Source organism: Eurytemora carolleeae, unplaced genomic scaffold (assembly GCF_000591075.1).
Source record: "Eurytemora carolleeae unplaced genomic scaffold, Eaff_2.0 scaffold160, whole genome shotgun sequence".
In the NCBI taxonomy this organism is placed as follows: domain Eukaryota; kingdom Metazoa; phylum Arthropoda; class Copepoda; order Calanoida; family Temoridae; genus Eurytemora; species Eurytemora carolleeae.
Window position 1 is genome coordinate 169,097 of NW_019396112.1, and position 12,895 is coordinate 181,991.

General features: G+C 35.4%; 1 protein-coding gene across 2 annotated transcripts; it reads right to left on the reverse strand.

Annotated features, from left to right (window-relative positions):
* Nucleotides 1-70: 70 nt before the first annotated feature.
* LOC111695275 (lipase 3) lies at nucleotides 71-12,686 on the reverse strand. Of its 2 annotated transcripts, none has more exons than XM_023464532.1 (12): nucleotides 12,544-12,686; nucleotides 11,819-11,901; nucleotides 6,988-7,050; nucleotides 6,804-6,874; nucleotides 6,567-6,628; nucleotides 5,467-5,545; nucleotides 4,926-5,009; nucleotides 4,351-4,448; nucleotides 3,853-4,083; nucleotides 2,276-2,389; nucleotides 789-884; nucleotides 71-192 (listed from the first exon to the last, which is right to left on the reverse strand). In XM_023464532.1, the coding sequence occupies exons 1-12, from the start codon at nucleotides 12,619-12,621 to the stop codon at nucleotides 88-90; spliced, it is 1,164 nt and encodes a 387-aa protein (XP_023320300.1). In that variant the 5' UTR covers nucleotides 12,622-12,686; the 3' UTR covers nucleotides 71-87. The 2 variants fall into 2 exon arrangements, with proteins under 2 accessions (XP_023320300.1, XP_023320299.1); XM_023464531.1 differs by having other exon boundaries at nucleotides 4,351-4,444; nucleotides 4,922-5,009.
* Between the last annotated feature and the right edge of the window lie 209 nt (nucleotides 12,687-12,895).

Genomic DNA, 12,895 nt, shown 5'->3' on the forward strand with positions numbered 1-12,895 from the left:
GCAAATTTTACCAACTTTAATTTTTTTAATCGTTTCACTTCTTTCCAAATACAATGTTTAAATGAATTGATATGCATTCTTAAACATTTATTTTTCCAGATTTTCAAACATTTCTAACAAAGGAAAGTTTATATATTGATCCACATCAATGGCGTACATGAAGTCTAGATGATTCCAACCTTCCCAAGGAACCTGTTAAATATGATATTATATTATTTTAATTTTCAGGTACACAGTTAGAAAATTCCTTGCCATCTCGATAAACCCTTGATATCTTTGCAACCTGATATTATAGACCTTTTTGTAATTCAGACTATTAATTTTGCTAGATCCAGTAGTCAACGTTTGAGATATTTAAGGTCTACACCATCAAGTTGCAAAAATATAGGAACTAGAAAATTAGAGTAATTGACATTTTAGGCAAATCTGGAAGTAGATTTTTAAAATATGATTTTAGCATTTAGTTTAAGATTCCTTTTTCAGTGGATCATAATGCGCTTCAAAATTAAATGAATCCTTAGTACTGATGAATGAGTATACTGTTAAATTTTATTTTAAACCCTTGACTACACTATTAGAAAAAACCTAAAATGTTGTTCAGAATATGATAATATCGAACTAACGAGAGCGTTTAGAAATTACAAACATTTTGTTTTGAATTTTGAACAGAATGCTTGGGATTTTAAACAGAGTGCGAATTGCGAATAAACGTGTCTTATTTCAAAATGCCTTCCTTTAGTTAGATATTTTGAATAAAACGTTCGGGTTTCTCTATCTAAAACTCTCACCTGATAGTTAACAACTAAATTTGGAAGACTTGAAACAATTTTGATAAGATCTCCAGGTTGGGCTAACCAGTCTCCATCCCCCCAGTATAGAGCAACCTAGAGAGATTGTTGAACCTAGTTTTCCTTTCCTGATCAAGTATTTCTCTTCTTTTCTCTTTCCTACACTATATCTCTCCATATGTTTACTCCTTTAAAATGTATTCCACCTCCCTTAACTCTATTTGATTTCTTTTTAAATTATTTTAGTTCTGTTTTGTTTAATATTCATCCAAGAAATTGAGTCCTTGTTGCAAAAATTTTCTAATCCCTAGATCTTTTAAACCAAATGGTGTAAACCTTTGAAATTTCAAACTTAGATCTAACCTAATTCATAGTTTGAGATATCTAAGGTCTACGACATGGGGTTGCAAGGTTTCGGTAATATTAATCAGAATTTATGACAAAGACTAAATTTATTTCTATTTATAGTTAAAAAAGTGTTTCTCATTAAAACAACCAAAAATGAAATTTGTAAAAATGTTGAAATATTTGGTCAAATCTAGCATATTCGTATCTGTCTAACAAGAGGACAAATAGATTCAACATCTTGGGTTTAGATTTTACCGCTCTAACTCACTTTTGCTTTTCTTTAGCACTTTACATGTAGATTTTAGCACTTTAAAGCACTTGTTGTTAGCTTTAGTATTTTTAAGTAGTAGTTAGCAAATTCTTCTCGATTTTTGCTTGAGAGCGTGATACAGTGAGGAAGTAAAACAATTTCTCTCCCACTCTTATCAAATTCCTCTTGAGGATCTATTTTTTCTTTAATATGTGCATTGAAGTGTACTTTTATTTTTTTAACATGCTTTTAACTTTGAAGATACTGTATGCGTAATTTCAGGTGGCCCTCCATGCAAAGATGGCAATTCCCGATATAGAACGGAGGTCGAATTTAAAGAATTTGAGCCACGGCTTAAATTTAAGCTGCGGCTTAAATATTGTTGGTTCCATTAAAAATCGTATTCAATGTTTCTATATTTAAGCCGGTGCTCAATTGAAACCGTTTTTAGGGGATTCGAAACGCGGCTCAAATTCATTAAATTCGGACTCAGTACAGTTAAAACTTTGTATTGTCAAGTATGAATTATATATGCATGTTTTTTAGTAAAAAACGGACGACATATTCCACATTTTTAACATATCAATGTTTTAAGAGTACCATTGTAAATCTGGCATTTCTATCTCTGCATAGAGGGTCAATTAAAATTATGCTTACAATCCCACTAAGGGATCAATTTTTACTGAATAACATACTGTATTCTAACCAAGTAACAATTTTATAACTCAATCTTTTTAAGCTCATTGGTAGCATTAGTAATGTAAGAGCTACTTTTGATTCAAAAATGTGGTCTTAATGAAAGTTTTGTTGAAAGTTTGAACAGATGTATCTTTCTAATAAACCGTTTTGAAAAGAATCTAACTAGTTAAAAAATTATAGCATTGTCTACCTTTGCATTAACATTTTCCAGATTGTAAAGAGGAGGTTCTTTTTGTCCGTGGTGAGCTTCATTCTCCTCATCATTACCCCAGTCAAACCCCATAAACTCTTTAGTATTCACTCCCTTCAAATAAGAAATTCTTTAGTATTCACTCCCTTCAAATAAGAAATTCTTTAGTATTCACTCCCTTCAAATAAGAAATTCTTTAATCCCAGAAACTAGTTATTGCAGCCAATTGTGTCGATAATTTCAGTTGATTAAATTGAAAATATTTTTGACAGTTACACAAAAAAATTTCTATATTTCTAAATATTCAAATGTCAATTAATAGTTTTTAAGGTATTTTTTTTAAAAACTTAAGTCATTCCATGTGGTTTCTTTATTAGTATTTGGATATCTGATTCCATGTGCGGGTTTTTCCTATGACCAAATACCTTTTTTACCTTTAAGAGACCATTTCCCATTTCAATATGAAAAGAATTATCTTTTGAATAGATGCCATACATTTTTTAAATCATATTCTCACGGCAGAACCTTATAAATTCGATTCGATGTAAACCAAGTCTAAGCTCAAAGGAATTGAGTCTTTGCCGCAAACTCAAATTTTTAATCCCTATATTTTGGTAACCTGAAGGTGTAAACCTTTAATACTTCAAACTTATATTTTTTCTCTAACAGAACTCATAGTTTGAAATATATAAGGGTATGGCATTGGATTGGCAGGATAAAGGGATTAGAAAATCAGAGTTTGTGGAAAAGACTCAATTGCAAAACTTTTAAGTTCAACAAATTTCGGGAAAAAAAACATGATAAACTATCTCATAGTTGTTCTATGTCAAAGGAATTGACTCTTTGTCACAAACTCTAATTTTCTATTTGGATTCCAATGTCGTAAACCTTAGATATTTCAAACTATGAATTCTGTTAGATCAAATGATATAAGTTTGAAATATCAAAGATGTACAACATTGGGTTCCAAAGATATAGGGATTATAAATTCAGAGTTTGTGGCAAAAACTCAATTCCTTTTCATTGTCATTGATTAATTTCCATCTATCTGATAATATAAATGTAAACTTAACATTAAGAAATTAAACAATTGCCAAAAACTCTAATTTTCCAATCTCTATATCTTTGCAACCTGAGACCGAATTTAAAGAATTTGAGCGGCGGCTTAAATTTAAGCCGCGGCTAAAATACGGTTGGTTGTATTCAATGTTTCAAGATTTAAGCCGGCGCTCAACCGAAACCGGTTTTTTGGCGGATTTTAGACGCGGTGTAAATTTATTAAATTCGGACACTGATGATGTAAACTTCAGTATTTAAATTTTAACTATATAATCCAGGATAGTTATTAGCTTGACATATCAAGGGTATACAGGGTTACCCACAAAGGATAAGACTTTAAAATTGACTCTTTAAATCTGACTTTTCAACCATGAATTCAAGGAAAAGGGCCATGTAAACTTTGTACAGTCGTCACTGAAGTATCATCCTTTGTGGGTAACCCTGTATCAAAGATATACGGATTATAAAGTTAAGGTTCGGGTAAGTAAACAATTCCCTTATAAACTGATTATTAAGACCTGTGCATAGTGTAGTATAGTATAAGTTGATGCTCCAGCAGGAATATGATTTACTATTGTAGACAACATAGTCTCATTCATCTGGGGCTTATCATAACCACACAGCAGGAAGACGACATTCTCACACACATCCTGTAGCCAGGAACCTTCATCACAGGCATACTCGGCCAGCAGGTCCATAAACCCATTGCTGGGGATAAATTCTCCTAGACCCAGGAATTCAGTGATCCACTTAAAACAAACATAATTTGCCATATTTTTAAGATAAAAATATTCAAGGAAATATAGAAATCAATTAGTGTGAAAAAATACATCATTCTCGAAAATCCCAAATACCAGAAAGTATTTGTAAATTCTTTAAAACGGTTTGCATACAGAGTTATAAAAGCGTTTTTAGGAGATAATATAAGGATAACTCCGTCAAGGATACTTTTCAAATGGAGGTCACTTTAAATTTTGTCTTCATCTTTTAAAATAAAATGATTTTTAAAATCTTACTTCTACGGCCCAGGCAAATGGAGCAATGATACGTATAGGACTGAGCATATGATCTACATACGCTACTGGAGCTAGGAATGTTGCAAGTTCAATCCTGTTTTAACCCTTTCATTTAGTTGCCAGCCTCTAGAAGATTGCTTACGATGTATACTAAATTATTATCCAATCAGAGGCGTATACAGGGATTTGTCCAGTGGGGGCTTTAACTTTTTTTCAAATTCCAGGGGAAAGAATTTAGACTGCAAAACTTCATTTTCATTTTCCCCGTAACGTTCTTTACTTTGGAAAAGATTTTTTCTTGGTGTGTTTCAAAATAATATTTAGATATTAAATTGATTTAAATACATGTTCATTATGATCTTTTGATTTATCTTGGACTGTTTCTAGCATTTGGACTAGATTCTATCAGTGCTTTACAAAACTTTATTCGATTAAACTGACATTTTTGAAGACCTCTTTACGATTTAAGATACATCAAATTTACTTCAGTAATTTTGAATGGGTCAATGTCAACGATAGGATATTTTCTGAGTTTACTCGAAAGAGCTTTAAATTAATTTTGAAAGGTTTCCTGTCTGCCCAAGACTGGTCTAAAGAGTTCATAACCATAAAAGATGTTGAACCCATAGAGTGTCCAACATACAGAAGTTTCTCATAACCTAAATAAAATTTAAAATTCGGTGATGGTGATGGACCAAACCTCTGTAGAGTAAAAACAGTAGATGTTAGTTCCACATTTATTGTATTTATTATTTATATCTAAATAAAATTGATAAAACACATGCATTTATTGTTTTTTTCAGCAATATATTTGTCCAAATATTGTAAACAATGCGTACACCTTAATATAATGTCAAGTTTTTAAATTCATGTTTGCAACAGTTGAAGAAATATTCAATATTATTTTGCTAAAAATTGTTTGAAATTGATGATTTTTGTAAAAGATTGAGGAAAGATTTGAATCGGTGGTTGGTTCAAATTTGAACCGGCAGTAGGCAGTTCAGCCAGGTCTAGACCTGACTCAAATTTTTCAAATTCGGCCCCAGATAGTATACATCTCGTAAAGTCGTCTTTGAAGTCCAACGCTTCGTACTTTGTGCCCTGTACCCGGTATACCTGTATGAGACAGTACAAAATTTAGTGATGAGGGAAGATCATATTTAGCCATTTCATCCCATGTAAACTTCCAGTAGTCCTGAAAAGTCAAGTAGGTTATAGTGTATTCATCATATAGAGAAATAACGTACTAAGTTACCCACTCTAAAGACGACCTAAAACTCATTAAATATGATAATTCCAAGGTTAAATTAGGCCTTCTGTATTATTGATAGTCTTTTTATGGCTTATTTAATGATTTGAAAAAGAAAGGAACAAATTTACAGTTCTAGAGAATCATAAATGTAAGGAAACAGACAGAATAAATTCCGCACAGTCGTCTCTGAAGTCGCATCCTTTGTGGGTAACCCAGCATGTCAATTCCACAGCTGGTCAATTCTTTACTGATATATATATATGCTGGTAGGTAAACAAAGCTAGCTCTATCAGCTGTATCCGCTGGCAGGTAATCAAATCTAGCTCTATCAGCTGATTATGCTGGCAGGTAATGAAAGCTAGCTCTATCAGCTGAATATGCTGGCAGGTAATCAAAGCTAGCTCTATCAGCTGAATATGCTGGCAGGTAATCAAAGCTAGCTCTATCAGCTGATTATGCTGGCAGGTAATCAAAGCTAGCTCTATCAACCCCCTTTGAAAAGTGCATATTGATATCTTAGCAGTTATAAAACTGATCATTCTTCTCTTATACAAGAGATAAAGATAAATAGAGGCCTGCTTGCATAATTACGGATTTAGACTATTTATGACTAAATGTTATCAAGTATACACATTAACCTCAGTATGATCTAGCGGATCTAAAGAGAACAGTGTAAATATAGAGACCCTTTCCATGATTGATATATACAGTCCTTTTATTACACTTTGCAAAGCTTTGTTGACCAATTCGTTACTCAAAGATTATGATTAATGTCATAAAAAATAGATTTGAGTGACTGCAATTGCCCGCCTTAATTCTACTTTTCAAACCTGATTCTTTTTAAATCCGATGTTGTTAACCTTTCATATTTCGAACTATGAGCTAGCCATTTTAGAATTAGATAAAGTTACTAAAAGTTTAAAATATCAAAGGTTTACGCTATCAGGTTGTAAAAATATCTCACCTGGTCGTCGTCTGGGTTCAGGGTACAATGCGCACGACTGTAGGTGTTCCCTCTAAAATTCCCTGTTAGGAAAGTTTTATAGAAATAAATTACAAAAGTGTAAATTTTATTTAAATTTAACAGTTGTTCACTTCAAGTTTTATCTAAGAACTTGCAGATTAGAAAGACATGGATTCTAAAGAGAAGAAAACTTTCAGGTTAAAGTTTTATCATGATTTTAAAAAGTTTTCACTTTACCAAGCCAAACATCATAGCCTGCTTCTGCTAGTCTAAACGCCAGTCCTCCGTGGTCGGTTCCAGCAATTAGCCTGCAAAAATTGTAAACGATTTCCATAAGGTTTGCAAAATGACAAATTTTGGTATTGTCATTACTCATTAGATTAGTAATACTAGTTTTATTGTTTGAGGGCTGTATTCTTACCATGCCGCAGAACTATCAACTAATCCATGCTGTAGAAAAACGGGTTTCCCAGGTCCAGGAATCCTATAACATTCTTTTTCTGTTCTGGGGTGTATATTTCCATCATTATTTCATCCTCCCTTCAAAAACTGTGACTTTGGGGTTGAGGGGTCTTGAAAAAAAAACAAATCAAAAAGTTCTAGAAAAATTCAAAAGATTTCTTTTGTAGTTATTTTTTACAGGGGGTAAAGAAATTTCAGGAAAATACAGGGTGAGTCAAAAAAAGTGTGATTAGTGGCACCTGGTGCAAAATTGTACCTTTTTTGTGCAACTCTCATGTATGGTGTTTTTCAATATATTTTTTGGGGGGTACTCCAGTGGCCCCCAAAAAAATCTGCAAAGAAGGCACCACGGGATGGCAGAGAGGTCTTCCCTGAGGCGGTGGAATTACAAGAGGGATGGGTTCATCACTAAAAGCTGGCTTCAGGCGATCCACTGAAACTGAGTCTTGTTTAGATCCAATTTGCAGGCGGAATTATTTGCTCTGCCTATCAATTACAAGATATGGACGAGGAGTCAGGGTAGGTATAGATGCATCTTCGTGAACAAAAACGAACTTGGCTGCTGCAAGGGCTGCAGGGAGTGGAGACAGAGGATCAGGACAAATATGATGAGGAAGAGGAACAGTGAACACAACACTTGCACTTTTTACTTTCCTTAAGAAAGTATCTGGTGGAATCTCTGGAGCATCCACTAGTTCTCCAGGTAAAGTTAACAGAAATCCATAAACAGCCTGGGACACTGAAAGGCCTGTGTCCTCCTTTGGTGTTGCTCTCAAACCCAAGAGAACCAGCAAAAGATGAAAGAACAAGTTTGAACCTGATTTGGAGAGAAGATTTTAAACTACTATGAAACAATTCAAATAAGTCCATTACTTTGAGGATGGAAGGAGGTTGTAGTAAAGGCTGAAATCCCCAAAAAAAGAACATACTCCAGACCAAATTGCAGACATGAACTGAGAACCTTGGTCTGATGTGAGGTCTGCTGGATATTCATGTTGAGATAAATGCCCGGACACAGGACTTTGCGGAGATGGAGGACAATGGAACAACCTCGGACCAGTGTGTTGTCTTGTCCATCATGGTGAGAAGATAAGCATATCCTTGACTGGAGGGTAGTGGTCCAATAATATCAATGTGAACATAGGAAAATCTCTGGGTTGGAACTGGAATAGAATGAACCGGACAATGAACATGAGTCAATATTTTGGATTTCTGGCAAGGAAGACATGATCTTGCCCATAAACCAACGCCACTGGACATTCCAGGCCAAACAAATCTTGCGAAGATTAACCTCCTTGATGCACTGACTCCAGGGTGAGATAAATATGAAACTGGTTGAAGAGCTGACGTTGCAGTTGAAAAGGAATTTGGGGAATGAGGGAACCAGTTGAAATATCAAATAAAATGTTTCCTGTCTTTGGAGGGTGAGAAATCACTGAAAGAGAGGGTTGGTTCTCATTTCTTGGACATATGAGCAAGCTGTTTGTAATTTGCCACATCAAAACCTGAAATGACTGGTTCAGCTAGAGGAACCAAGGTGGACGCAGTAGCTCTGCCTGTAGTTAGTAACAAGGCAGACTTCTCAGGAGAAATTGGAGCTGGATTAGGCCTAGAGAGTGCATACGGAACCACATTCTCTTTACCAGGGAAAATGGAGCTGGTGAATTCTGCCAGGTATGACAGATAACGCTGCTGCCTAGCTGACCAGGGAGGGCTGGACCTGAACAAGGCATGGTTTAATGATTTGTGGTCAGTTAGTATTGAGAATTCTTTACCTTCAAGCATGAAGCAGAAGTGGCGGAGAGAAGAATAAGCAGCAAGCAGCTCTCTGTCGAAGGCAGAAGTATTTCTTCTTGGTATCAGACAGTTTCTTGGAGAAGAATGTCAGAGGAGACCATGATTTTTCTAGAAGCTGTTGTTGAAGCTCCTATGTGTGAATCCGAGGCATCAACAGCGAGGGAGATTGACACATTGGACTGAGGATGAACCAGCTCAGGAACTGATGAGAGAAGCCTTGTTGAAGCCGGAGTCCATGAAGGGGGAAAAGGAGATAGTTTTCCAGGACCCTTGAGAGCATCTGTAAGAGGAGCTAAGACTCTGGCTGCACCTCTGAGAATTTTTCTGTAGAAGTTAATAATCCCAAGAAACCACTGGACACCAATCTTGTCCATAGTTGAGGAAAGGGGAAGATGGGGGCGGAGTGTTTTGCTAAGGAAAGGACAACCAGTGCCAGAGAGATGATGACCAAGGAACTCAATGTCATGCAAACTGGCACTTGGGCAGGCCAATATTTAAAGCATACTCACAACAGAGGAGAAAATTGTCTTGGAGATGCACAACTTGAAAAGAGAGGTCCTTGCTGAAGATGAGGATGTCACCCACATGAACAAAAAAAAATTGAAGATCTCCTAAGATCTGGTTCACTGGTTACTACTACATTTTGCCAACCAAATGTCATCACCAAGAACTCAAACATCCCGAACGGGGTGATGATGGCAGTCTTCTGGATGTCCTCCTCCTCAACTGGAACTTGATAAAATCCCTTCTGTAGATCCAGCTTAGAAAAAATTGTAGAACCCCTGACACATGAAATGAAGTCGGCAATGTTTGGAAGAGGATAGCAATCAGGAATTTGTGGCAGTGATGAGCTGACAGTAATTGCCACACAACCTCTGACACTCCCATCCTTCTTCTTGACCATGTACAAAGAATAGGCCCAGAGAGAAGTAGAACATCGGAAAATCCCGGCTTTTTCCATGGCGGAAAACTCTGTCTTCGCAACAGCAAGCTTGGCAGGATCAAGGTGGCAGGACTTGGCAAGAACAGGCTGTCCAAGCTTGGTGAGGATGTGATGACAGATCTTGTGGCATGGCGGAGCAGCAGCTGTTAACTCATCAGACTGAAGGACGTCAAGAAACTCTTGCAGGAGGTCTGATACACACTCATGGGTGGGGAGAAAAGCTGAATGAAGGGTTGAGGCAGAGATAAACACAAATTAATAACAGAACCATTAGTAGTGGAGCTGGAAAAGGCGTTCTGCTCCACACTCACACTAAGATCATGATTCTGAAGGAAATCTGTTACCAGGATTAGAACAGAGACTGGAGCTAGTTGAAACATCCAGGAACAATTCCAGGAACCAAAAAGCAAAGGAATAATCCTGGAACCTGAGAAAGATACCGAGGAACCATCTGCCGTAAGTAGACTGATGCAAGAAAATGCAGAGGAGGTTGGAGGTAGAAACACTGAAACTGAAGATCCGGTACCTAATAGACATTCTTCCTGGAAAATGTTATCTAGGCGAAATGTTGTCTAGGCAAACTGTGTTTAGGCAACATGTTATCTAGGCAAAATGTTATCTAGGCAAAAAGTTAGTAGGCGAACATGTACTAGGCGAAAGTGTACTAGGCGAAAATGTACTAGGCGAACTTGTACTAGGCAAAATGTTACTGAGCCGTAAATCTCATCAGTATGTTGAGACAAAGCTGTGATTTCTCCAGTCTTGTCATGCACCAAGTGCAACCTGACTCATGAATGCAAAACGCAGGAAAAGGCACTCATGGTGATCTATTTGGAAGTGAGCTCTCATCTTGGACAGCAACGTTAAAAGAAAGGAAGTGTCATGATGGATTCACAAAGAGCATAATCTGTCAGAGATTTCATCTTTAGAAGACAAGCCTTGAGGATCGGCAACAGGTGAGTTCCTGACAATATCCACAACATTATTATCTCCTTTTGTGGTAAAGCAGCAATAACATAGTGGAACTTGGTGTGACTGACAGTGATGTTCTTCAGGTGGAACTGAGATTCTGCGTGCAAGAACCAAGTTTCACAGCTTTCTGGCCAGACGACAGGAAGCTTTATCAGAATGACATTGAGATGACCAGCAGAGATGGCAAGCTGCAACATCAGTGGTCAAACCTGGATCTCCAGGAATTGCGATTCCTGAAACTAATAACTGTCGAACTAACAACTAACAACTGTGGTAGCTTGTGGAAACAACAAGAAGGCAGCCAAAGAGTAGTGAAGGAAAAATACAAACTTAAAATCACTGATTTTAAAATTAATTTATGCAACTCAGTGGGTTGCTTAATTTTTTTAGGAATGAAACGAAAATGGTTATTCAAAGTCACCAGTTTAGCAATCATGTAATAATGAAAAACAACTCAAGATAACTGAACTGAACTGGATAGCTGCCACGTAGGTTTCTCTGAGCTGAGAGGAGAGAGGACCACCTTCATATCCGCCACATATATATGTTATTTCTATAAAATTCTAAAATTTTATAAAGATTGAATAATAGATTCACAGAAAATTTTCAAAATTGTAATAAGAAAATTCGCAATTTTTAGTTCTGGTCTAATTTTTAAGGAATATTTCTGTAGATCATCTATTTCATTTTCTCTTAAAATATTCTGTGAAGACCCATTGAAAAACAACTTTTCCTTGAAAATTAAACCAGAACTGAAAATTGCCGATTTTCTTATTAAAATATAGAAAATTTACCAAATTTTCTATGATTCAATATTTATAAAATTTTATAATTTAATAGAAATAATATATATACATAATTTTTGCTTTTCTGAACTTTAGATTTTGAGAGAAAAAAAGTTTTGCGGATTTTTTTGGGCCACTGGAGTACCAAAAAAAAAGTTATCAACAAATTTTGAAAAAAGACCATATAGGAAAATGCACAAAAGTACAATTTTGCACCAGGCGCTGCTAATTAATTTTTTTTTTTTGGACTCGTCCTATATATTCTCAAAGTACAATTTTAAAAGATGTCTGACCTATGAAGGGTTATCTTGTAACAGTCGTCAGTTGTGATTTTGTGTTGTTCGGCAGGATACCCTGCCTCTAGTATCATCTCAAGCTGAACATATAAATATATATATATATTACTGAACATGTTCGGCAGGATACCCCTGCCTCTAGTATCATCTCAAGCTGAACATATAAAAATACATATACACAAATATTACTGAACATGTTCAGCAGGATACCCCGCCTCTAGTATCATCTCAAGCTGAACATATAAAAATACATATACACAAATATTACTGAACATGTTCAGCAAGATACCCGGCCTGCCTCTAGTATCATCTCAAGCTGAACATATATATATATATACATATATTACTGAACATATTCAGCAGAGGATACCCCCTCTATTCTCATCTCAAGCTGAACATATAAATAAATGTATATTACTGAACATGTTCAGCAGGATACCCCGCTTCTAGTATCATCTCATGCTGAACATATAAATAATGAAAAAAAAGAGTGTTTTTAAATGATAAATGAAAAAAACTAGACCTTTTATTCGAAGTATAAAATTTTCAAATTATGTTTAAATTTTTAATAATTTATAGAGTTGCGAGATATTAATAACATTCTGTTAATAACTTCAAGGACAATGTTTATTATTTCCGTATTTCAATATTCCAAAAATAAACTTTGATGGGTTTAGAGGGTGATGTTTAATATGTTTCAATGTTTTAAATCATAATCCTACCGATGTAAGATCATGGCCTAACTTATTCGCCAGTACTGTTGTTTGAAAGAGTACAAAAAGACCAAAATATTTTATCATTTTGCCCGCTTCTCCCTACAACTGCTTTCAGACACAAATGTTGTTACTTCTCTGAATACTTTTAAATACTGTTTATCAGTAAATAAATAAATATTAGACGTAAGAAGTGATAAACATAAAATAAAATGATGGCTTTTAATCAGAGCTGGGTAGCTTCACTCTTTTTTGTATACTTACTTTTTCCAATACAATTAGTTTTATCGTTTCTTCTACAGAAAAATAGCATTTTTTCGTAAATACAGTTTTGGTAAAATCTATAAAACTAGACTTTTAG

What these genes read in the sequence shown, in the direction of transcription:
- LOC111695275 (XM_023464532.1), bottom strand. Translation starts at nt 12,621, where the DNA reads ATGATAAAATATTTTGGTCTTTTTGTACTCTTTCAAACAACAGTACTG. An exon ending in TGAACCCAGACGACGACCAG is followed by an intron (nt 5,546 to 6,566) that starts GTGAGATATTTT and finishes TTGACTTTTCAG; the next exon opens with GACTACTGGAAGTTTACATG. An exon ending in CTATACTACACTATGCACAG is followed by an intron (nt 2,390 to 3,852) that starts GTCTTAATAATC and finishes TCTTATTTGAAG; the next exon opens with GGAGTGAATACTAAAGAGTT.